The sequence below is a fragment of the Vulpes lagopus genome, chromosome 8 (genome assembly GCF_018345385.1).
Source record: "Vulpes lagopus strain Blue_001 chromosome 8, ASM1834538v1, whole genome shotgun sequence".
In the NCBI taxonomy this organism is placed as follows: domain Eukaryota; kingdom Metazoa; phylum Chordata; class Mammalia; order Carnivora; family Canidae; genus Vulpes; species Vulpes lagopus.
In genome coordinates, this window is record NC_054831.1 from 119,084,524 (window position 1) to 119,110,725 (window position 26,202).

At 39.6% G+C, this 26,202-nt stretch overlaps 1 protein-coding gene and 2 non-coding genes across 12 annotated transcripts in view; all 3 read left to right on the forward strand.

Annotated features, from left to right (window-relative positions):
- PUM1 (pumilio RNA binding family member 1) overlaps positions 1 to 26,202 on the forward strand; it is a 135,342-nt gene that overhangs the window by 96,108 nt on the left and 13,032 nt on the right. For 6 of the 10 annotated variants that reach the window (XM_041764859.1, XM_041764867.1, XM_041764858.1 and 3 more), the window contains 8 exons: positions 2,051 to 2,189; positions 3,493 to 3,636; positions 4,577 to 4,873; positions 5,962 to 6,198; positions 17,121 to 17,388; positions 18,876 to 19,005; positions 21,311 to 21,445; positions 25,086 to 25,223. In XM_041764859.1, the coding sequence (XP_041620793.1) occupies positions 2,051 to 2,189; positions 3,493 to 3,636; positions 4,577 to 4,873; positions 5,962 to 6,198; positions 17,121 to 17,388; positions 18,876 to 19,005; positions 21,311 to 21,445; positions 25,086 to 25,223 (1,488 nt within the window). The remainder of the gene's footprint in view (positions 1 to 2,050; positions 2,190 to 3,492; positions 3,637 to 4,576; positions 4,874 to 5,961; positions 6,199 to 17,120; positions 17,389 to 18,875; positions 19,006 to 21,310; positions 21,446 to 25,085; positions 25,224 to 26,202) is intronic. The other 4 variants (XM_041764860.1, XM_041764863.1, XM_041764864.1 and 1 more) reach the window with 3 other exon arrangements.
- LOC121498361 lies at positions 2,300 to 2,377 on the forward strand. The gene has a single exon (XR_005989741.1). It is a non-coding gene; the product is annotated as a small nucleolar RNA SNORD103/SNORD85 (small nucleolar RNA).
- On the forward strand, positions 22,316 to 22,403 carry LOC121498358. Its single transcript, XR_005989738.1, has one exon. It is a non-coding gene; the product is annotated as a small nucleolar RNA SNORD103/SNORD85 (small nucleolar RNA).

Here is a 26,202-nt window from a genome sequence, read left to right on the forward strand (position 1 = left end):
CTTTGAAAATAAATTTGAATTTAACAGCTTTTGCCTCATAAAGTTAAATAGTAAGCAGACTCTGAGAATAGGGTTTTACAAACAGATATTCAGTCATTTTTGTTGATTTTATTTGATTAAACTGTTACTTGTAAGATTCTACGTATTTATTTCCACAAAATCCAGACTTGATAGCCATTGATGAAATGAAAATACATGAATATTGGCAGCTGACTTAAGAACTTTGATTAATTGTCAGGGTCCCACACAGATTTCTAGACCATGGACAAGAAGGAAACCATTGCTCTTCTCATTAAACCTGGGCCTAGTAGTCTGGCCTGGCTCCCTCTTCAGGCACCTTGTCCTTCCCCTGACCCCTGACCTTGTATACAGCTCCTAACCACACACATACCTGGTTATATGCCCTGTGGAAATGATGTTTGCATATATGTTTTATTTGTTCTTAAACATGCTATTTACTTTTCCTAGAATAAGAGCCCTTCTGGGTCATTGGTTAGACATCTTCTAAGTCTTGGTATAAAAACACTCACTTTGGCAGCCTCCCCAGACTCTTCTGTCTACGTGGATTGAAGCACTTCTCTTCATGTAAAGTCCATTAGATTCTTTAAGTCACAAACAAATAAATATTTTGATAGTAATTAGTTGTGGGTTATTGATTGCCTCCTGGGTACTAGGTATTGTGCCTTGCAGACATCAATACTCCCAACAGATCTGCAAGGTCAGCTGTTTCCCTCACGACTTTTACAGATAAGGAAATAAGAAACTTGGAGTCAACTAAGTGTCTACACATCTCTTCTTGCCAGTGTGGACAGTGTTGTTTCCCTTATTCTCATTTAATAAATAGTTGATTATTAGTGGTGTTTCTCTTTAACATTTTTTTTACCAGATAGTACCAAGAATAATCTGTACCCAGGTTCCTGACCATATGTCTAACTTTTATAAAGAGCAGAGTGATAGTAAAAGTGATCTGATGAGAACTTTCTTGGCATTTTTACTTGCTGGAGTATATAGATCATGTGGATTAGATTATTCAGAGCATTCAGAATAAGAATGATTACCAGCATTTGGATACCCATGTTTCCTTAATAAAAGTAGATCCTGGGATCCCTGGGTGGCGCAGCAGTTTAGCGCCTGCCTTTGGCCCAGGGCGCGATCCTGGAGACCTGGGATCGAATCCCACGTCGGGCTCCTGGTGCATGGAGCCTGCTTCTCCCTCTGCCTGTGTCTCTGCCTCTCTCTCTCTCTCTCTGACTATCATAAATAAAATAAAAATAAAAATAAAAATAAAATAAAATAAAAGTAGATCCTTCAGCACAGTGACAGAAATGGTATTCTGTACCGAAAAGGCAGTGTTCCTGACACTCATCTCCATTTAGATTGCTGTCTATTCTGGAATTTATGAGAGGAGAAATAGAAACAGGTCAGAAGCCTCCTAAATCAAATCTTGTGAGCTCATTTGGGGCCAATCGGGCCTTGTTGAATGGGAATAGTGTTAGAGGGTAGAGAAGGTGTTCTTATATTCCATTAAAAAAAATATAGACTCAGGTGGGTTTGTCCCCCCTTTAGACACAGATATTTTAATCTAACTGTGGGTAAATTGCTCATGTTTTTCCTAATCTCCCCTCCCTATTCCATCAGAATCCTCCATCACCCACCTTTTGTCAGAGCACTGACATTTTATAGAGTTACCTTTTATTTTCTGCCTCATTGACTAGAACAAAAGCTTCAAGAGGGCAGGGGCTTTGTCTCTTTTATTCATTGCTTTATCTCTAGTACCTGCCAAATGGTATTCATTATGCATTTGATTAATGAAATATATTTTTTATGCTTTTGGCTGCTTAACAGGTAGTAATGTGTAAGAATGGTAGAATTAAACTTCACTAAATGAAATGTTACTGATTGAAATTTTATCCTAATAGCCATGCCATATAAAATTGTAGGAAAAATGGTTTACAACTATGAGTTTTTAAAGTTGGCCAAGCTTTAGCACACAGTGGGTCTTAGGTATTTTCAGTGAGAAGAAAGCAATTGATTTATTTCTGTCTCCCAGGTTCTCCGTGGAGGAGCCAGCCAGCGTCCTTTGACCCCAAATCAGAACCAGCAGGGACAGCAAACAGATCCTCTGGTGGCAGCTGCAGCAGTGAATTCTGCCCTTGCTTTTGGACAAGGACTGGCTGCAGGCATGCCAGGTGAGGCTGCACTGTTGTTCCTACTACTTGGAGGGAAAAACACAGTCTACTTGTTGGGGGAGATTGTGAGGAGAACAGGCAGTTCTTTGAGCTTGTAATTATATTTGGGGACTGGCAAGGATGACATACACTTGCCCTCACTTAGACCATAGTTCGTTGATGAGAGCACCTAATTGTTCTGAGCCAGTCTTCGTCTTTCATGTATCTCTCTACACATTGCTTAGAATACGTCATTTTTTCCTTTGGTGATGATCTGTTTTCTCTCCTAGGATTAGAAATGATAGGAAGAGTGGCCAGGCTACTTTAGCATCCCTCAGAGGCCTTAGTCTTTATGCTCCTGTCTTTGAAAAATATTATTAGGAAGTTCTAGTGTTCCTTGATGGGGCCATCCCTTATTTTTCTAGGATTTCTCCTGAGCCAACAGCAGAGGCGCTTTGTGGCTGCCTGCCTGTGATTGTTATTTATCCTGAATATACATTATTCTTGGCTCACTGTCACCTGGTCCTATTCTTTGCATGGGTTGGAAGTAATTTGTACTTCTTCCTTTGAAACAGGTCCTTATGAGATCTCAGCATAAATGTATGGGTTCTTACTGATTGTGGAGCAAAGCCAAATTAATTGATCTATTTAATGAATTCACTGAGTAACTTTACCATGCATCGTTTATTGTATTAGTTACTAAGCATTCAGATTTTATTGGGAAGTCACCTATAATTTCTCCTATTGCTTAATAGGATTTGGAGATTCCATCTTATATGGTGATGAAAGATCCTATTATTTGAAGTGTGTCTAGGTTTTACGTGCTAACTTGCAGGATATCTGTGCTGAGGCTGTTATGAGGTGTGAAAGTACTATGATTGTTGTAATCATTTGTACCCTCTGTTACTTTTGTAGTCAAGTTTTCTTGACTATAAAAAATTGTCAGTGTATGATTTCTGGTGATACCCTTGGTTAGCACTTTGAAGAGCATGGGTGTTCCTGTCTCTCTGAGTTCCCTTTCTAACACTTAGCAGATGGTAAATAATACTGCTCCCTATTGTGCCAGATACCATCCTAGATCTGTCTCATTCATCCTTTAATTATCACAAGAACTTTATGAGGCAGATATTATTATAATCTTCATTGAAGAAATGGATGCTCAGCGATGCAGAGTCATACAGCTATCTAGGTGGTGAAGCCAGGAGAGAAATCTACGTCTTGTCTGTCCCCACAGTTGAGTCGGTGACTATTATAATATAATATGCAACTGTTTAGTAGATACTGTTAGTTTCACATATACTTGTATGTGGCTTAATATTCCCAGGTTACCCGGTCTTGGCTCCTGCTGCTTACTATGACCAAACCGGCGCCCTTGTGGTGAATGCAGGAGCGAGAAATGGTCTTGGCGCTCCTGTTCGGCTGGTAGCTCCCGCCCCAGTCATTATCAGTTCCTCGGCTGCACAAGCAGGTAAGCTTCCATCTTTGCGAACTCCTGTCAGCGATCCAAAGGCGGCGACAAATGATATTCTTACAATATGTTGAAATGTACTTTATTTGACAGTTCTCAATATAGCAATTCTGCCCTGTAATATTTCAAAGAGAAAATCAGAAGCAGCAAGTGACCTCGATAGATTCTGTTGACAGCCATGTACCAGCTGGTTAGCAGCAAGGACCTGCTCCACCGTGAACATAGGAAGTTGGATTATTCACACAAAATGGCATCGTTGGCAGAAGTCCAAGGCTAATGTCACAGAAATCCATGTCATTATTTTAAGATAATATTGTTTTTGTTGTTTTTGTTTTTTGTCCTTTTTGATGTTGGTTTTTGTTTTTTGCTTTACAGAGGGGTTGGGGTGGAGGGAGTAGTGAGAAGTGGCAGAGCAATATGTTTTGATGCAAGGGTGGAATAGGTTTTTCTTTTAAGCTTTATATATGCGCATATGTGTGTGTATATATATATATATAAAAGGAATATAAATTAGGAACAATAGCGGGAATATCTAAAAGAGCAAGATGTTCAGGAATTCTAGGGGCTTGAGTACGTTGCTGACAGTGGTTCTGGAAAAGTCCTCAACGTTGTTATTTGTGGAACTTCAGATTTTAGGAAGTAGTCTTATTTAAAATGGCTACATTTGACATCTGTACCTATTTTAAACTTCAGACTCTTTAAAGCTACCACTGTAGTGAATTTGGCTTCCATGGTATTTTGACTTCAAATTGGAAGCAGAAGTAGAAAATAGAAGCCTCAGATGGAGGGCTCAAAGGCAGATTCGTGTAGTTCTTTACAAGGCTCGTGTCTGCTTTTCGAAGCTAGGAGCGCGTGACAGTGTTTCTGGAAGGCTAGCGCGGAGGCTGGGGGATGTGGCCAGCACTTTTCCCAGCCCAATGCTTTGCTTTCTTCTTCGTAGCTGTTGCGGCGGCCGCAGCTTCAGCAAATGGAGCAGCCGGTGGTCTTGCTGGAACAACAAATGGACCATTTCGCCCTTTAGGAACCCAGCAGCCCCAGCCCCAGCCCCAGCAGCAGCCCAGTAACAGCCTGGCATCCAGCTCCTTCTATGGCAACAACTCTCTGAGCAGCAATTCACAGAGCAGCTCCCTCTTCTCCCAGGGCTCTGCCCAGCCTGCCAACACATCCTTGGGATTTGGAAGTAGCAGTTCTCTCGGCGCCACCCTGGGATCAGCCCTCGGAGGGTTTGGAACAGCAGGTAGAAATCAGACTTATGTGCTGTTAAGACTGAATTTTTGTTATTTTTGCAATCTTTATGGAACACTGACGATGCATGGAACCCTGGACAGTTACCCTAGGCAGATCTGGACCGAGCCCCGTGGGAATCTGGCCGTCCCACATATATATCTTTGAGATGACGGACTGTTAAAATCAAGTTTTACAGTTGGGGCTGATTTCAGGTTTATGCTCATATTGCTACTTATTTATACTCTCATAGTTGATTTGTTTCAGGGATCAGAAAACCAGGGGAGATTATTTTGAAGGCATTGGGAAGAATGTGGAGGGAAGTGTAGAAATGTGGATGTTAAAAACTGAGGGAGGAGGACTTAACCGAAGACCATAGGGTAGTGTACCCCACAATCTGCAGGCCTTAATGAGTAGTGGTTTTGCTCCAGTCTTTTGAGAAGAATTAAGGTGGATATTATGGAAAAGTGGAAAGAAGGACATTAGACCAAGATATTTTTAACATTCTGATGGGAGGAAAAAGCACGAAAGTAGGAAGGAAAATGGTGGGATAATTGCAGTGTTTGTAAAACAACATGATCTCAGAACAGAAGGGCATGTTTGAGAGAGAGAATCTTAAATTGGAATCGGGGGCTAGTGATAACTCTTGATTGAACCCATTGAGAAAACAGGCTTTCATATATAAGTCTTGTGCAGTGGGGAAATACCCCATTTACAAATCTTTTTTCTGTACTCCATTTTTCTCCTGGAACCTTTGGGTTGATGAAAGGCATTCTTTCTAGCCCATTTTCTTTCACCTTTTCCATAGCTTATGTGGCCGTCCGAGCTTTTTAACCCATCCCCACCCCATAATATGTGACACCAAAGGAAGGTAAATTTAGCATTCGTGTGATGGTTTGAACAAAAGTTTCATGTTAACCTGAGCCATGTCCTCTTTATTACTTTACCTGCCCTAGAACTGCCACATGAACAGTTAGGCTGTCTCTGCTGACAAATTTGCGGTGGTAAGGAGTCTGGATCAAAGTGTTAGGAACAGGTCACTGGGCTTGTTCTTCAAAGAACAGGCCTTTTCTTATCTGCATTGTTTTAATTCCATTTTAGTTGCAAACTCCAACACTGGCAGTGGCTCCCGCCGTGACTCCCTGACTGGCAGCAGTGACCTTTATAAGAGGACATCGAGCAGCTTGACCCCCATTGGACACAGTTTTTATAACGGCCTTAGCTTTTCCTCCTCTCCTGGACCCGTGGGCATGCCTCTCCCTAGTCAGGGACCAGGACATTCACAGACACCACCTCCTTCCCTCTCTTCACATGGATCCTCTTCAAGCTTAAACCTGGGTAAGAACCATTACTCTAACACCACCTTGAACTCTAGAAATCTCTTGCCACTGATGACATTACAAGTACTTTGCGTAAGCAAAGGACAACCCCTTTATCCCAGGAGTGTCCTGGGTGTTCTGTGCCTTCCTTAAGTGCCTCATGTTATTTAGGCTGTACCTAGAGAGCATAGCAGTTTTGGATTTAATCAAGTTTGGGTGCATCCCCTGTATATTCACTTCAGCTTCAGTCTGAACATCTTGTTCTTTGGCTACACGTGGGAGTCTTTCATTATAAACCCAGTAGAGATTCATTTTCAGGAAAGTTGGAAAACACAGAGACATAGACAAAGAATGTGTTCACCTAATGTCACCACTGAAATACCACAATTAATACTTTACTGTATTTTTCAGACTCCCTCTCCCTATATATGCTTAAGATCTTACTTTTCCACATTAAACGTTTTATTTAAAAAATTTGCCAGATTCTTAAAAAAAAATTTTTTTTTTGGGTATAAACTACCTAGTGTGCTAATGAGTATAGATGTTTATTTCTCAGCTATATGTTTAGGTGGTTATTATGTGTGGGGATTTAAAAATGTTACCATCTAGATCCTAAAATGAGGAAGGAAAAGAGAATTATAAATAGCAGGCTATAAGAATGAGAGGAGACTGACAACCTTTGGGTGGTGGATTCCTAAGTCTTTCAAGAGTTGGAAGGTGGTCCATACTTCCTTCCCTCAGTTATTTATCAAGTTTGCATTTTGAAATACTTATATATTTCTTAGATTAGGAAAATTGAGGCATTGTAGTAGAGCGACCATATGATTTATGGTGCAACCAAGGACACATTTGCAAGTGGGTGGGGGTGCTGTTCACAGTGACCTCTGTGATGACAGACTGAATCTGGCAGTGTCCTAGAAATCATCATGTATGGCCACTTTCCCCAGAAGGTTGTTTGGTTTTTATTTTTAATTCTCCATTATTATTGTTTTTTAAATTAAAGGCATTATTATATTTTTTAAGAGCAGTTTTAGGTTTATAGCAAATTTGAGGAGACAGCATAGAGACCCTGTACCCTCTGGCTGCACATGTGCAGGCTCTTCCACTAGCAACACCCCCACTGGAGTGCTACCTTTGGTAGAGTTGATGAATCTGCAGTGGTACCTTTGGTACAGTTGATGAACCTACAATGACGGCATCATTGTCTTTCAAGGCTCATAGTATACGTGGACTGTTTTAGTTTTTAACCAGGAAGATTAAAAGTGGCTTTTTGGGTTCTGAAATAAGGACTGACTAGACATGAATAGTGTGCTTTCATTTAGAAAGACAAAGACTGGGAAGTGATGTATAAAAATCAAAGAAATCTTGAAGGGGATAGCACAGATAGTAGAGGTATTATTTTAGGACTAAGAGTGCTATCTCTGAGTTGGAGAGATGGCTTTAAGGCAACACTGTGTATCTACATATGTACATACACATTTGCGTGAGCGTGTGTGTGTATTCTGAAATCTTAAAAGGTCAGAGCTGTCTTTGTGGAACTCATTGTCTCAGTTTATAGATAGATGTTACTTTAGAGAAGTTGTCAGGCCACTCCAGATTGGTAAACCCATGTTGGACAGATAAGGCAATGGGGTACATTGCACAGCAATGTTTCTAAGTGACAGAATGCGTGGCTTTTAAAGACAGGGTTAATGTAAATTGTTAGGGGTAAATGAAAGTCTCAGTTTAGTATGTTGATAGAAGGAGCTAACGCTTACTGAGTAGTTATTGCCAGCTATTAATAATGGTTTTGGGTGCTGTACATACAACTGGCATGTGTAGGTATTTTGCCCATGATACAGAAGTGAGGAAATTGCCTAAAACCCTGCTGAGGCCTAATTATTATCTGAAAAGATTTAACATCAAACATCTTTGGCTCCAAAGCCCACACCTTCGGTGTACATCCTGTCACATGATATGCCCAGGGTATCTTTTAAACCAGTGCATTGTCAGATTCAGAAATCTTACCTTTTAATTCCTGTATTTAAACTTTGGAACTGTGTCAGCTCATACTGACATTCATAGTAAATCAACTAAATCTTGGAATCTTTTTTTGGGGGGGGAGGGTGGGATATGGTCAAAAGCCAGGTAATAAATATTTTAGGCTTGCAAGTCAGATGGTCTCTGTAGTAAGTATTCAGTTCTGCTGTGAAGTACAGAAGCGGCCACAGACAAAATGTAAATGAATGTGTAGCCATCATGTGGTCAAACCTTATTTAGAAAAATAGGTGGCAGGCCAGATTTGTCTGTGGGCTGTAGTTCGTCAACCCCTAAACTAGATGCTGGAAACAATACTTGCATGCGTGGTGCCTTTCTTCTTTCCAGTGTATCAGCAATGCAGTGAAATAGACTTCCTTCTTAATTCATGTTTCCCCTGTGAAGGAGGAAATAATGGTTGGTGCAGATTATTTCTCATTTTAATGACTCTTGCTCTCTCCCTGGTTTTCTTTTTAACCTATCTTCCCTTTTAAAAACAATTTACCTCAGCGGCGCCTGGGTGGCTCAGTGGTTGAGCATCTGCCTTCAGCTCAGGGCATGATCCTGGCATCCTGGGATGGAGTCCCACATTGGGACTTCCCTGTAGGGAGCCTGCTTCTCCCTCTGCCTATGTCTCTGTGTCTCTCATGAATTTAAAAAAAGAAAAAACAACAATCTGCCCCATTTAAGCAGTTTAGTTGAATTTGTTTGCATTGGACTTCCATTGCTGAGTGTACTGTGTAAGTCATACATGTCATTCCTGAGGAACTTTACCTCTGCTCAGTCTGTTTCCTTGACAGAAGGGTTCTTGTGTGCTTTAATACTATCCTAGAGAAAATATAGGTAGGGGAATTGGTTTCTAACCGTGTCAGTACAGAGGCCCTAAGGACATTTTTGGTGCACAAAACTGAATATTTCTCTACCAAATGTATATTGGACCATACCCAATATAGTTTCTGCTAGTAATACTGCTGCACTGCCGACACCGGCCATTAGTTCTCAGATCACTCACAGCCATGCTGTGCATGCATTCATTGTGTTAAATTCTCTCATAACTCCATTCTATGGGAAGAACTCTGTTCTCAGGGAAGCTTAAACTCCGCATGCTCTCATGCCTTTTGTAATAACCACATAGCTAGCAAGTGTATAAATGCACATACAGCCTATATATATACTCTCTTGTTTTCCCAGTGTGGAGCTTTCTTCCCTTATATCTTTTCCATACTTCTTCCCCGAAGTCACATGTATGTTAGTATACGCTCAAAATGATCAGTGACCTGCTTAGTTAGCTTATTTTTTTTCTTATTATTCAAGAATCACTTGTCGGTACCTACTTAAGACTCTTAAATGCTTTTTCTATTACTCATTGTTTAAGGACCAAAACTTCTTTTTTTAAGAAAAATTCTATTGAGTTATATTTTACATATTATAAAATTTACCTGCTTCAGGCTTACAATTCAGTGATTTTTAGTAAACTTTCTGAATTGTGCGACCATCACCATAAATCGGCTTTAGAATATTTTCATTCTGTCACTGAGATTTCTCAAGACCGGTTACAGTTAATCTGCATTTAGGCTTTTAGCCCCAGTCAGCCACTCATCTACTTCCTGTTTTTAAATATACCTTTTTTTCTGAACATTTCATTTAAGTGGAACCATACATACATTATGAGATCTCTTTTGTTTGGCTTCTTTCCCTTCTCATAATATGGTCTCCTTCCTCACTGCATTCTCATCTTTTTGAGATTTCATTCATGATCTTACATGTGTCAGCAGTTTGTTTCATTTTATTGCTGAATTGTTGTCTTTATGGATATATACCACATTTTGGCTAACCATTGGCATTTGAAGGATTTTTGTTGGTTATAGGTTTTGACTATTAGAAATAAGGTGGCTATGAACATTTCATGCAAGTCTTTCTTTGGACACACGTTTTTATTTCTCTAGTAGTAAAATTGCTGAATTGTGTTTCAGTTTTATGTTAAACTTTTTGAGAAAATGCCATTGTTTTCCATGTGGTGCACCATTTTATATTCCCATCAGAAGTATGTGAGGTCTCCAACTTGTGCATCTTCACCAACATTATTCTTTTCTTATTTAATATAGCTATTCTAGTGGACTTGAAATGGTATGTCATTGTGGTTTTAGTTTCCATTTCCCTCATGACTAATGATGTTTAGCATCATTTTCAAGAGATTATTAATTATATATCTTTGGCGAAATGTCTGCTCATAATTTTTTGCCCATTCAAAAGTTTGGGTTGTCTTATTATTGAGTTGTAGGAGTTATTTTTATATTCCTGGCTACAAGTCCTTCATTAGATACTTGCTTTGCATGTATTTTCCTCTGGTTTTTGCGTGTCTTTTCATTTTTTAAATACTGTCTTTTGAAGCCCAGTAGTTTTTAATTTTGATAGGGTCCAGTGTATCATGTTTTCTGGTATAGAATCTTTCCCCAACTCAGGCTCTTAGAGATTTTCTCATGAGTTTTATTCTAAAAATTCTACTGTTTTACATTTAAATCTATCGTCTATTTTGAGTTAATTTTGTGTTGTTGCCCGAGGTGGAAGTTCATCTTTTTAAGCAGGCACCATTTTCCCCAGCAAAGTGTCGAGTTTTTCAGTGTATAGGTCCTACACATCTTCTGTTAAATTTGTTCTTACATATCTTATTTTTCTTGTGCTGTATTCAATTATGGAATTGTACTGTAGGTTTGGTTTTAGATGTTTATTACTCGTTCATAGAAATGCAGTTGATTTTTGTGTATTGATCTTATATTCTGCAAATTTACCAGACTTACTTGTAGGTTTGGGTAGATTCCTTAGAGGACGTTCTATATATAGGATCATGTCACTTGTGAATAAAGGAGTTTTCAGTCTGGATGCCTTTTATTTCTTTTTCTTGTTTTTAATTGTCTAGAACTTCCAGTACAGTGTTAAATACAATAGACAAGAGCACACATCCTTGCCTTGTTCCTGATCTTGAGGATAAAGTGTTACTCTTTTACACTGTAGATTTTTCATAGATGTCCTTTATCAGATTGACTTCTATTCTAAGTTTAAGAGTTTGCCATGAATGGGTTTTTTTCTGTGTTTATTGATGATTGTGTGGTTTTTATCTTTCATTCCCGAATGTGGTATGTTACATGAATTATTTTTTGGTTGTTTATCCACCCTTGCATTCTAGGAATAAACTTTATCCTCTTGGAGTTGGTTAATATTTTTGTTGAGTTTTGCATCTATGTTCATGAAGGATTCTGTCATTTTCCTTTTTTTGTCTGACTTGTTTTATCATGGTGACATTGACCTTATAACATAGGCTGGGAAATGTTGCCCCCCCCCCCCCCCTTTTATGGAAGAGTTTGTGGAGTATTGGTATTATTTCTTTACACATGTATAAAATTCAACAGTGAAACCATCCTGGCCGGGGTGTGTGTTTGTGGGAAGATTTTTTCATTCCCAGCTCAATTTCTATTTAACATCTTATGGGGTCAGGTTTTCCATTTCTTCTTGAGTCTGTTTTGGTAATTTGTGACTTTCTAGGAATTTGTTCCATGTAAGTTGTCACATTTGTTGGCATAGGGTGGAAATGTCTTAAGTTAAATTCTCCCACTTTCTCTTTCAATCTCTCCCTCCTGTCTCTCCTATACATATGTACATATGTGCATATGTGTGTTTAGTAATGCAAGTAAGTTTTTTAAGACCCTGAACAAGTCAGATGTTGAAATATTTAGTTTGTCTTCAGTATATGTTATACTCTTCAATTTAAAAGTATTGCTTTTATAATTATTAATATTACTATTGATAATATTAATAACTAGGCTTACAATCCCTGTTTGTGGCTTATATGTGGGTGAGATGAAGCCTTTAGGCCCTTACCTGTACCTAAAGCATTCGTCTCCGATAAGTTCCACCTGTTACCTCAGCAGGAAATGTAAGGGATATGGTGATGAGTGTCTCAAAGGTCTGATTCTTACCTAGATAGTTTCATGTCCTGCCTCCCTGTTGATGTCTCCATTCCACACCCATCTCCTCCTCATTTCCTGAAATGCTTCTTCATGCTTACGGCTTTCTCCATAATCGTCAGATTGTGCTATTTTTAAACTCTAAGCCTCAGGAAGGTAGCAGATGAAATTTATTATAATGTGTGTAGTTGACAACTCCTAGCCTTTTCATGTGCCCTGGAAGAAGAGTACTGTGCTTGTTAATTCCTACAGTGTTGAAATATAGTAAAAATGAGCTCAAAAGTTCATAATCTGCCCAGGGCAAAAAAGTATAATAAGCACTTAGTTTTTATATTATGATAGAATTCCTGTCATCATAAAATTAGTTCTTGATGTTCTTATAATATATCTTTAGTCCTTTAAGAAAAGCAAAGTTCAAACACAAAAAAACTTTCTCTGTCCCTGCCTGAACTGCAAGAGATGTTTCTAATTTATTGTTCAGTAACTTCAGTACTAATTTCAGATTGTTTACTAGTTATGTGTTTGCCTTTCACACTTCTCCATTCTAAGAGGTAATGTAGTATTTTGTGATTGTTCACCTGGTTCTCTGAAAGTGACTTATCATCTGTAAAATTAACCATGTGAATATTAACTTATATTTTGGACCCAATAGTATGCACTGAAGACAATTCATTTTGGACTTATTTTAATTTAGGGCTACCTGGCTCTGGTATTAGTATTAGGGAGTAGATTGGGGAGAATTTGCTGTAAACATTTTGATGAGTGGGGTGGCCTCTGCCTATATTAAATACAGAGTCAGATATTGGTGGCCTTGGGAATTATTTCTTCAAAGGTGAAGAAGGCAGGAGTTTGCCTCGTAGGTACCTATTAGATCTATGAGTACAAAAAAAAACAAATGAATGAGAACATTCCACATAGTAAGAGGATGGAATACTAGATGGCTGCTGGCAAAAAATTTTTAGTACACTTGTATAAAACAACTGAAGTACATACTGATTTAGCAGTCAAATTTTTCTATCCATTTACTTTTTATATGTGTCTTTAAAGAGGATTTCTGGTAGACAACATATAGTTGGGTCATGCTTTTTTGTTGTTTTTTAAAGATTTTATTCATTCATAAGAGACACAGGGAGAGAGGCAGAGACATAGGCGGAGCGAGAAGCAGGCTCCCTGCAGGGAGCCTGATGCAGGACTAGATCCCAGGGTCCCGGGATTATGACCTGAGCCCAAAGGCAGACACTCAAAAACTGAGCCCCTGGGTCATGCTTTTTGATCTACTCTGACAATCTTTTAACTGGTGCATTTAGACCACTGACATTCAAAGTGATTATTGATTGTATTGATACAGTTGGATTGATATTTCACATATTTCTTGTTTTCTGTTTGTTGCCTTAGTTCTTTGTTCCTCTGTTTGTCTTCCCACTTTTTCTGTCATTTACAACTAGTCTAGGTTCACTTTCAACTAAGGCTTAATGTGTAGTGTGAGTAATTTATAATAATGAAATAATCCTAATTCCCTTCTTCTGTCTTCTGTATCATTGCTGCCACTCATTTCACTTACATATAAGCATACATGAGCATATCATTTAAGCATAAGCATTTACTAAATGCATTGTTGCTATTATTATTTTGAAAAAACTGTTACCTGTCAGATCAATTAAGACTGGAAATGAAAGTTTTTGTTACCTTCGCTTGTTCCTTTTTTGATGGTCTTCCTTTCTTTATGTAGATCGGTTTCTGACTTGTATTATTTTTAAACATTTGCAAGGTAGATCTACTAGCAGCCAGTTTCCTCATTATTTGTTTGCCTGAGAAAGTCTTTCCCCTTCACTCTTGTGAAGGACAATTTCGCAGGATAGAGTTCTAAGTTGATGGGCTTTGTTTCTCTGAAAACCTTAAATATTTTACTCCACTCTCTTGTCTGCATGCTTTTTGAGGAGAAGTCAGATGTAATTCTTATCTTTGTTCCTCTAAAGATAAGGTGTTTTTTTTTACCCCACTCTGGCTTCTTTCACTGTTTTTTTCTTTATCTTTGATTTTCTGTAATTTGAAGATGATATACAGAGGTGTCATTTTTTGGTCATTTAACCTGCTTGTTTCCCTCAGAGTTCTGAGATCTGTGGCTTGGTGTCTGGTGGTCATTGTTGTTTCAGATGTTTCTTCTGTTCCCTTTTCTTTTCCTTCTGTGTATGTCGTACCTTTCATAGTTGTCCCACAGTCTGTGGACATTCAGTTTGTTTTTTCTGAGTCTTTGTTCTCTTTCCTTTTTTGTTTTTGGGGATTCCATTGATACATCCTCCAGCCCTGAGGTTCTTCCCTTATCTGGGTCACGTCCACCAAGAAGCTCATCAAAGAATTCTTTACTTTGGTTTTTTTATCGCTAGCATTTTTTTTCAGTTCTTAGGATTTCCATCTCTGCTTACATTGTCCTCCTGTTCTTGGATACTGTCTCCTTTATCCGTTCCAGCCTGTAGCATATTCATCATAGCTGCTTCCAATTCCCAGTCTGATAACTTGAATATCCCTGCCCTGTGTATCTCCGATGCTTGCTCTTTCTCTTCACATTGTAGTGTTTGACTGTTGGTATGCCTTGTCATTATTTCGTGAGAGCTGGTTCTGATGTGCTGGGTAAAAAAGAACTGCTGTAAGGAAGCTTTCAGTGACATGGTGGAGAGGTTTGTGGGGAGGAGGAGCACTCTGTAGTTTCATGGTTGAGGCTCCGTCTTTTAGTGAGCCGGTGCTTCTGAACCTCCAGCTTCACAAGTGCTCTTTTGTTTCCTCTCCCTTTTGGTGGGACAGGATGGGTTGAATAGGCTGGAGTTGTGTATTTCCCTTGTGAGGATCAGTCAGTCTTTGATGATAACCCAGCAAGTTATGCTCTGGTTAACTAGTTTCCCCAGAGGGCGGGTTTGGTGAAGAACAGAGTGCTCTGGCCTATTTCAGAATGGTTTATTTTCCCTTCACTTACTTAAGCCAGAGATAAATTTTCTCATTTATTGTGGAACCTGGTGGCCATCTCAGAGGTAAGTCCCTCAGCATTGTGAGGTTTCTCCTGTGACTGGGTCTTCCTACAGTTTTAACTCTCAGGGCTGTCCATTCTGAGTTAATAGCAATTTGTCAGTTACATTTCAGGTTTTCTTATGTTGGTCATTCATATTAGGATGTTTTTTTTAGGAGTCTGGTTTTGTTTCTCTGTTGATTTGTTACTTTTCCCTGAGTGCCTTTATTAGTGACCAGGTTCCTAAGATATCTTTAAATAATTTCCAAAACTTTGTGTGTTGATACCATTCCTTCTTAAGCACATGTCTTGCTGTTCCCACACTGCAGGACCTGCTGACTTACTTGATTTTCACCTCTTTGCCCATTTCTCCCCAATCTCAGGTCAGGGAAGAATTGTTTCTGAAATGGTTTAATAAAGAACATCCAGTTACTGTTCTCTGTTCTTATAAACCTCCTCTCTTTGTTGATGTAACTGAGTCTGAAAATGAGTCTCCTGTGATTGCAAGGGCACTCACTCTGGAGTTGTGTCACAGATTCTAGCCATGATCATCTTGGATTTTATATCTTTGGATGAATGTTTCACCTCTTTGGGCCTTAATTATTTATTACATAAAACTTCTTTTCCAAAATACCAATGAGAATTCAGTAAAAAGTGTATATGGAATACCTCTAGCATAGTGCCTGGCATAGGACAAGTGCTCACTATATATTTCACACATTTTAACATTGATACATTTCCTTTTGGTTCCATCACTTTCATTGAGTTCCAGACCTTTGAAGATGGGCCCTGGAATTCTGTGGAGAAAACTAAGCTGGGTATCTTTTTGTAGCTACCATTAAACTCCAGAGCAGGCATTCATTACATCTCATGAAGAAATTAACAGACAGTTCATGCTGGGTGACTTTTCTCATGGACCCAGAGTTGTTACTCATCTGTGCTCTTTGTGGTTTATATGGTGTTTCTTACCTACTTCGCCTTTTTGTTTAAAAGGTATGGGGTGAAATAAGACACAAAAAGGGTATCTGTTATACATATTTTTTTATAGTGTAAAGTTAAGAAAAAAACCACCATTGTAAAAAAAGTGAGAATACTAAAAATATATTCTCATAATAATTTTTTATACTACTTTACATTTTGATAAGCTTTTTGGTCTTACCTCTATTTTATCTGTCCAGAGATTCACAATTACCACTTCCTTGTCATCAGTTCAAACTGCAGTATCAGTGGCATGAAAATTGTTGCTACTGTAATCATTTCAGGCTCTGTCCCAAAAGAAGGTGTTAAAAGAGCTGCCCATTCCGGATGCAGAACTTGAAAACCTTCCATTGCAAAGCATATGTCCTCTTTTCTACTCCTTATGTCTCCTTATCTTGTCTCTTCCTCGGCCTAGGGTGCCTTAGTGATTTTCATATTTCTGTTTTGTGGCAGAACCATTCCCTTAAAACTTTTTGGGAGGCTCTTTATATAAAACAGACCAATCTGAGTACTCTTGAATTTTTTTTTTTCCTTTTTTTTAAGGAAGGGATTCGAATAGGAATGGGATTATCCTACCCCTGGCAGAAATCTCACCAGAGCTCAGAGCAGAAAACCACTTGAGGTCTCTGTGCATTGTGTGTTTTTGGATTCCTGATGCTCAGGTGCTGGGTCACAGGGCAGGCCCTTTCCCTGTCATTTTCCTTAGTAAGGGCTACAATAACTATTGTTCCATTATTGCTAGCAGTCTCCTGTCAGTGGGTCCAAGCATTTCCCCTCTCAGTCTTTGTGTAGAAGTTTCTTTCCATCTTGGTGAGTTGGCCTTATAAAAACTGTGGCACTGATAGAATTGAATCTTAACACAAAAGCAACAAATTTGAAACAAAATCAGAAACCATGCACGCTTTCGTATGTGGGATGCCTTTTCCCCTCTTTTGAACAGAATTCCTTAAGATTAAGTCTTGAGTTGTCCTGTTCTATAACCAACAGGAGGCCTCACCAATGGCAGTGGGAGATACATCTCTGCCGCGCCAGGCGCTGAAGCCAAGTACCGCAGCGCGAGCAGTGCCTCCAGCCTCTTCAGCCCCAGCAGCACCCTGTTTTCTTCTTCTCGGTTGCGATATGGAATGTCTGATGTCATGCCCTCTGGCAGGAGCAGGCTTCTGGAAGATTTCCGAAATAACCGGTACCCCAATTTACAACTGCGGGAGATTGCTGGGCATATAATGGAATTTTCCCAAGACCAGCATGGGTCCAGGTGAGGACTTGGCTTTGACACTTAAGGTAACTGAAATATTAATGCTTTAAATTCCATGCCTCAGATAAGGTATACACTATATAATAAATTGCCATAAAGTGATCAAAACAGTTTGCCTCTTAGTATCCTTCCCATTATTTATTTCAGAGGGATGCAGGGATATGAGAGTCATCAGATACTCAGGTGATTGAAAAGAGCCGTTTAGTCTAGATCATATGCTTCAGACAAACCTTTTACCATATTGTGGTGTTCCTAGTTCATGGGAACCTCACAGAATGTCTATAATTTAGGGGAAAAAAACAACCAACACAAAGATACAAGCACACTTTTGCTGCTTTAATCACTATGAAGAGTCTTGCTCTTAAAGAGACATTCACATGTAAGTGTGGATCTCTGCTGCTCCACCACTTTTCTGTGTTGTTCCACCATGTAGAGGTGAGAGAGAAGAAGTTGCTGTAAAGCACAGAATTTGCTTTGACTTATCCCTCCCTGTTCGGCTGTTCCAGTGGGCTTTGCAAAAAGGGACCACCCTGGTCCTGGGGGGAAAAAGCCTAATTATGGTGCCGTCACCCATCCTTTCGTATTTGTCTGCGTTTCTCTTTCTTGCTCTCTGTGCCCACTGAAACAGTTTCTAAAGAACCCATCTCCTCTTTGAGTTCTCCCATCTTGCTACTGGGCAAGGCTCCTATTTGAATCCTATAGACCAGATTGAGGGACAGCATGTTTTTGCTTTTATAGTTAATTAAACTGAAAAATGCAAACTGAGTACTACTTTAGAAGACACTGCAAGTGTAAATCACAACTCTTCCATATCATGAATGTGTATTGCTTCATACTAGCATGAGTTAAAGAAGATACTAAGGGCTGTAACCACTGAGTTTATTGATATGGGATTGGTTTCTGAAGAAAAAAGTCAAGTAGAATTCTCCTGTGTTATGCCCATATTCACCCCCTCTTTCCTGCCCTCCTCCTTGTCTCCCCCTCACCCACACACATACAATTTCGTATGTATGTAATTAAATGTACTAAATTTAAATATACTTTTAAAAACTAGGGATCCCTGGGTGGCGCAGCGGTTTGGCGCCTGCCTTTGGCTCAGGGCGCGATCCTGGAGACCTGGGATCGAATCCCACGTCGGGCTCCCGGTGCACGGAGCCTGCTTCTCCCTCTGCCTGTGTCTCTGCCTCTCTCTCTCTCTCTCTGTGACTATCGTAAATAAATAATAAAAAAAATTAAAAAACAAAAATAAATAAAAATAAAAACTCAGTGAAGTTAGGAGTAGGTTACACTATAGTTTTTTTTTCATTTTCAGAGATTTCAATAAAGTGAGTTCAAGTAATTTGTTTAAATAACACTACTGTGTGTGTGTATACATGGGCGGGTACGCACAATTTCAGAACGGATATATTATATAAATTGAACTAATCCTTATTGATTTCCAAGTCTTCATGAGATGCTATGATTGCCATTTTTACTTTGTACTTCAGATTCATTCAGCTGAAACTAGAACGAGCCACACCAGCTGAACGCCAGCTTGTCTTCAATGAAATCCTCCAGGCCGCTTACCAGCTAATGGTGGATGTATTTGGAAATTACGTCATTCAGAAGTTCTTTGAAGTAAGCCTTTGTTCTTTCTATTCTTTAACGTTAGAGAATCTCCAGAGCGTTTTGCTTTTCATTAGCTGTTTTTAGAATGGCAATCTCATTCCAGTCCTCAAAATGAAGTGTGTGTGGTCTTTTTGAAGAGCTTTTAAATGTTTATCCAAGTTATTAGCAGCAGTTTATCGTTTAAGTATCCAAGCAGATGTGCCAGTCTATTTTAGGAATGTGTTTGGAGAACCGCTGTCCCCATTTAGGATCCAGCACATTACTTCTGATTGTTATGATAGATTCACTAAACATGTCATTTTTAGAGGAAATAATCTTCGTAAGATAATTTTAGGAGGATCACAATAAAGTGTTCTAAAAACAGAATTTTTAGGCTTCCTAGAGAGTTATTTTTGAATATCAACTATAGTGTTGTTCATCATAAACTACAGTCACAAGGATTAAGTCCCTCTTTTTAGGTGATCTTTCAGCCTTGGTTTCTCATTTCTCTTATTATGAATAACATCCACCCTTTTAACATTGCTTTTGGAAAGGATTTTTTAAAAATAAATTTATTTATTTATTTATTTATTTATTTATTTATTTATTTATTTATTTATTTATTTATTTATTTATTTATTTATTTGACAGAGCGTGCGTGTGCGCATAAGCGCACAAATGGGGAGTAGCAGAGGGAGAAGCAGACTGCCCACTGAGCAGGGAGCCCTATGAAGGGCTTGATCCCAGGATCCTTGGGGTTCTGACTTGAGCCAAGACAGATATTTAACCAACAGAGCCACCCAGGTGCCCCTGCTTTGGGAAAGGATTAATGATATTGTTGGATTAATATCGTTTCCCCTACTAAACTAAAATGTCAGAAAGGCAGGGATTTTTTGCATGCTGTTGTAACCCTGGTGTGTCAGTGTCAGCAATTCCAAGTCCTAAATCCAGAAAGGAATGAGACATTGAGATAAGAACCTGGTAACAAGGTTAACAAGGGAAAATGCTGGAACTGCACATTACCTGTTTGAAACAGAAGAAATTTGTATCAGTTTTATACATCTTACTTTGTTTAGTTTGTGTAAGATTTTTTTTGAAAAAAGCCTTTGTGTTACAACCTTTCTCAAGAAGACTGAAGTTCTTTGACTCTCTTAACTCTTCAGTGATACACTAAGAAATCAACATACAATGACTTATTTTTTTTTTATTTTAGAATGTCTTTTTACCACTATCTTGTCACAGATAAAAGAATGTAGAGCTCTCCAGATCTAAAGGTTCATGGGCAGGTAGAGGTGGCTGAATGAGCCGTGGACTATAGCTGCATGATTTGGGACAAGCTAGAGAACTTCCATGGCTCACATAGCACCCCTGGTCCATAGTTCTCTTGTGTGGAAACTGAGTGGGTTTGGGAAGCTGACTATATGTAAAATCTCCTCCAGTCTCGTGCTTATGTCATTCAAATGAAAATAAAAAGCTGGGTTTGGGAAACCCTTCTAGGAAGTTTTAACATTTGTGTAGCCTTACCTCTTAATTACTTTACTAACTTGCCCCCTGACTCTTGTTGCCTCGTATAAAGAGGAAATTTCAATTCTTAAAGTATTGTAGAACACTGATTCAAAACAGTGTCCATATGTTAAATTTCATGTAGATGAAGAGGTACTTTGTAACCAACCCATGGGCTTCAGACACCTGAGTGCTATAGATTTGCTCCAGGAAGTCCTTGGATCTTTCCCATGCACTAAGTTTCTAATAAACAGTGTCTTCCAAATGTATTACTATTTTTTAGAATAAATATAAATGCTCTTATAGTAAATAGGAGTATAGATTCATAGTATTAGTGAATTAATGACAGCTTTGAGGAATTAACATATTTGTTTAGCAGGTAGTAGTGAAACTGCTGTCGGATACATGAGACGTTTTCTTTTTTTTTTTTTTTTTTAATTTATTTATGATAGTCACAGAGAGAGAGAGAGAGGCAGAGACACAGGCGGAGGGAGAAGCAGGCTCCATGCACCGGGAGCCTGATGTGGGATTCGATCCGGGGTCTCCAGGATCGCGCCCTGGGCCAAAGGCAGGCGCCAAACCGCTGCGCCACCCAGGGATCCCACATGAGACGTTTTCGATATTGAAATGGATTCCTCGCAATCAGAGGCTGAGAACTCTTTGCTTGAAAAAAAAGGGGGGTTTTGACCAAAAAGGTTTAGTTAATTAATCATAGGGTGACACTGCTAAAAGAGATTATGCCAGTGGTTGATACAGAATAATGGATCCTTTGATTTCTCTAGTTTCTTTCCTTCTACCTAAATAATGGTGTTCACCCACACGTTATGTCTAGTTTGGCAGCCTAGAACAGAAGCTGGCTTTGGCAGAACGGATTCGAGGCCACGTCCTATCATTGGCACTGCAGATGTATGGCTGCCGTGTTATCCAGAAAGCTCTTGAATTTATTCCCTCAGACCAGCAGGTAATTGTAAGTTTCCCCTTTAACTTTTCTCTTGGTGTTCAGTGTTTCTCCATGGTACATGTAGTAAACCCTGTAAATTTGTCAGTCTTTAGTTTACTTGTACAGTTGGTTTTTTTTGTTTGTTTGTTTGTTGGTTTGGTTTTTTTTGGTGCTTGTGGCTGCCTTTCTGTGCGTGGCAGGCATGAACTGTGCAGTTAATTGTGTAAATTTACAGATCAAGTGTCTGTTAAAGCCATTGGTTTCAAACACTCTTCTTATTGACCAGTCCTTAGTAGGTGCAATTTTACAGGTGCGTGTTTTGGCAGGAATTAAAGCAGGTAAAATGCTAGAACTGACCACTCCAATAAATCAAACTTAGATGACGTAGCCCACCTACAATTTTCCCTCACTTCTTCCTTACTCATATTCTACCACCTTTTCCCAAGAGAGTGCCTGCCCAGTGCCTGGTCTGGCATATCCACCTTATGCCTACTCTGTGCCAGGCATCAGCACGGAAATGACAGAGCCTGGTCCCAGCCCACAAAGCACAGTATGGGGAAGAGCGGTGGTGAGCACATGAGCACACGTGCACGAGGCTTCGAGGGAGGGAAAGTCCAGGCTGAGGAGGAGTGAAGAGAAAAGGGACAGAAGTCTGAACTGTTAGGTGTTGGCGGTGGGGGTGGGGTGGAGTGGGGGGTGGGGTCAGGGTGCTGAGCTGAAAGCACCTGAAGCAGCTGCTGGGTTCTGGAACAGTCGCAGAGTTGGTCCAGCCAGCCCCACATAGCCCCCATGGCTTGGGAGGCAAAACACACAGCTGTGTTCATGCCTCTAACCTGAACCCTCGGCCTTTGGGCTCTGGACTCACCCTGCCCTTCTCAGTGGAGGTGTTGGCCACTGTCTGGCAATGATGAGCCACTTGCCCTCACTGAGAACAAAGTTCGGTAATGAGAATCTTTGTTATGGACTCAAAAAGTTCTGAGCCAGACAAGGTACCCGCCGTCTCCAGTTCAAAACACAGCCTGACACAGTGAAGCACCTCAGTGGTGTTGGCAATGGCGACTGAAGGCTGGGGGAGTCCAGAGGCCCAGAGGCCTTCCGGCTGTCAGACTCTTAGATATGCGCATCAGGGTGCTGGTAAAGGTGGAGATGTTGGGGACACATAGGCAGGTGTGGAGTTCATTTAGTGCTCAGCACTGGAGGCGCAGTGGCTGTGACACACTGTTGTCTCTGAGGAAATAGAGTCAGGGGCAGAGCTAGTACTCTTTTTCTTTGAATGTTCCGATCATTATCAGTTTTAATTTTCCTGATGGAAATTTCAAGGTTGAATTTTTCCTCTTAAATTTTCTCATTTCTTTTGAACATGGAGTTTCTTACTTTCTTTTTGACTGAAATGCTTACTTGCTCAGAAAAAGCAGGAGGAATATTGTAATTTCCCAGGTGTTTCCCCATTTCCTCATCTTTGTCTTCTCCTGACCATGATAAATTGTTAACTTAGTTTCCATCTTCTCAGATTTTTACTGTTTTCTCTGTTCTGATTGGATGGCTACACTGTAGTAGGCTTTTTTTCTATTCCTTTTCTTTCCTTTTTTTTTTTTCAAAGAGATTTTATTTATTTACTTAAAATGAGGTGGGGGGGGGAGGGTAGAGGAAGAGGCAGAAACAGACTCCCTGCTGAGCAGGAAGCCTGATGTGCTGCTCCATCTCATGACCCTGAGAGCATGACCTGAGCCGAAGGCAGACGCATAATGGACTAAACCACCCAGGTACCCCTGTTAGTTAAGTTTTTCACTTCCTTGCTCTCCCCGTTGAGTTATGTTTTCTATCCTATATTTCTTTGTATTTTTTTCTGGTCTGGCTTCTTTGCCTACCTTGTTCCGGGCCTAGTATGATTCTTCCTGGTTTGAATAGTTGACTGTTTTCTGGAGACAAGTTTATTATTTTAAGTGAAATTAACTCCTCACCAGTCAAGTTTTTGGGCTCCAGAACATATGCAAGGAAGCCACCTCCCATTCATTCATTCATTCATTCATTCATTTTTAAAGAATATTTTATTTATTTTATCCATGAGAGACACAGGTAGAGGGAGAAGCAGGCTCCATGCAGGGAGCCCAACGTGAGACTCGATCCCCGGTCTCCAGGATCACGCCCTGGGCTGAAGGCGGCGCTAAACCACTGAGCGTCCCAGGCTGCCCACCTCCCCTTTATTTTGATTAAAAATGTTCGTATCTTTCTCTTTATATATAGCTATCATTCTTAACTTATGATTTCCATAATTATATTTCCAGAGTAAATGTGCTTCGTTTTTTGTTTAGTTTTTTTTTTTTTTTTTTTTTTTGACATTTGATTAATTGATTTAGGAAACTTTCCTGACTCTGTTGCCTTTGGCTTGTTTAGCCCCTGGCGTTGTTTTTTTTTTTTTTTTTTTTTTTTTAAAGTCCCTGGCATTGTAATCTTGAATTCCTTTAATGGGATAATCTCTTAATTGCTTTGACATATTTCACATCCCAGACATTGTTTTCATAAATGTCACCTTTGTGGACTGGCTTGTAGTTTCTGCCGTAAATACATACTCAGCACAGAAAATCAGATAGAGACTGGATACAGCAAGGAGATTGGGCAGCAGGTGCCAGGGCCCAGTCATAGTGCAGGTATTAGGTGTTAAGAAAGGAATCAGTGAAACTTTTAATACCTCTTTTTCTATACCCTTGTCATCTCCACTCATTTCTTATATACACATACTTGCTCACATGCTCAATCACACACTCTCACAACTCCAGTGTCTGGTCTTTTCCAGTATTCCCAGTTTTTCTTACACACTCGCACAATTCCACACCTGGTCTTCTGTATTTCCTGAGAGTACTGTTCCTGCCGTGCTTATTGTTGCTGGCCTGGTCGAAAGATCACATTGGAGTTACAGACCTGAGTTAGAATTCTGGGTTAGTCGCTCTCTATATTCTTGACCCCCTTGGTTCCTTAACCTCCCTCTCTCTCAGTCACCTCCCTCATATGTGGGTGGAGAGTATGTTCAGGATCATATATAGCTGACTGACAAGTGCTTCACTGACCCACACTGTTTTACCATGCAGGGACCAGATTACTTGGGTTTGAATCTTGGGCAGTGTAGGTCCATGATTTTAATAACTCAAATACTTTGTCTCTACCTAGTTTTTCTCATCTATAATAATAGTATCCTGTGTATAGGATTGTTAATGAGGATTCATTGAGTCCTTATAGGTTAAGCACTTAGAGATACACGTAGCCTACACCGTAAGCTGTAGATTGACTCTTCTTATTAACACTTACCTTACAGAATTGTTGTGTTAAGAACATGATAAATTATAATCGGAAATTCTCTAGTACAGTATACTTTATACAGGTTCCTTTCTATAGATGTCACCATTTTTAAAGTCTCCGAGGTCTTTTGTAAGTTAGAGAACTTTTTTTTAAAGACAAATTACTGTTACAGGAAATTTGCTGATACATGGAAACACTGCAGTCCTCCTCATTTGGCTCTGCTGTGTTGTCACAGTGCCACAGCTGGGTGGTTGCACTTCATTATCATAGATTCCCTGCCTAGTGCTTTGTGTTTGGTAAGGAGACTGTTGACTGTCCAGGTGTTTGGCTTGCTGTGATTCTGGTGGTGCTTTCTTTCCTTGCCTCCTAATAGAATGAGATGGTTCGGGAGCTAGATGGCCACGTCCTGAAGTGTGTGAAAGACCAGAATGGTAATCACGTGGTTCAGAAGTGCATCGAATGTGTGCAGCCCCAGTCTTTGCAGTTTATTATTGATGCGTTTAAGGGGCAGGTAAGTGAATTAAGAAAGAAACAAAGGAAACAAGCTTTTGGGTGTTTTCCACTGTGAGGAGAGAATAGGGTATCATTTGTGGGGTGTCCCCCAAGTGACCACACCTATTAGAGATAACTTCTAGTTTCTTCTGTTTACTTGTATGTCATAAGAGCCCCTATGCTCTTAGCACCAGCTTTCAAGCAGAGCTGATATTTTCTTATACCATGATTTTTCCAGAATTGCCTCGTAATTGGCTATTGTCATTAACTTCTCTTTCCCCAAACATTGTCCCCACACCCTCCTAAGCAACATGGAACAGAGAATAAAATACACACCTTCTTGGGTCTTTGAAATTGTTTCTTTTTTGTTTTTAAAAGGGAAAAAGTGATAAATACTAAGTAGATTTTCAGGTGTGGTCATATATACTGCTAAGCCTAGATTGAAAGGGGATTTTAGAGTTGTTTAGGTTTTGGGGTTTGCTCAATTTTTAACAGTGGTAAGGAGATTGCAGGTGTTAACCTAGAGGGTAGTTTGGGTTTTCTGAATTAATGAGAAAAGAGTTGATCTGTTTACTTTAAAGTTAAAATCTTACATTTATCAAAATAGATAACAAGGAAAGTAAAAGGACTACACCACCAAAAAGGGAGAGAATATCTTTAAGACAAAACTGCTACTAAAGAATTAATAACAAATAGGTAAATAATTCCTGTAATCAAAGAGTATAGTATAAATTAGTGCTAAAATGGATCATAAGCACTAACAGACAAAAGACGCACCAATTGGCAGGAGACATACAAAAGAATAATTCTGTCAGTAATCAGGAAGATGGAAAATAAGGGCACATATGATAGATCACTGTTTACCCACTGGTTGCTGTGCCCTGGCAGGAATGTGGGATCTGATCACTGGTGGTGGGAAGAGATATTAGCACAACTGTTTGAAAAATCATTCTGCATCCACTTTCAAAGTTCAACATTTATATTTCCTGTGACCTGGC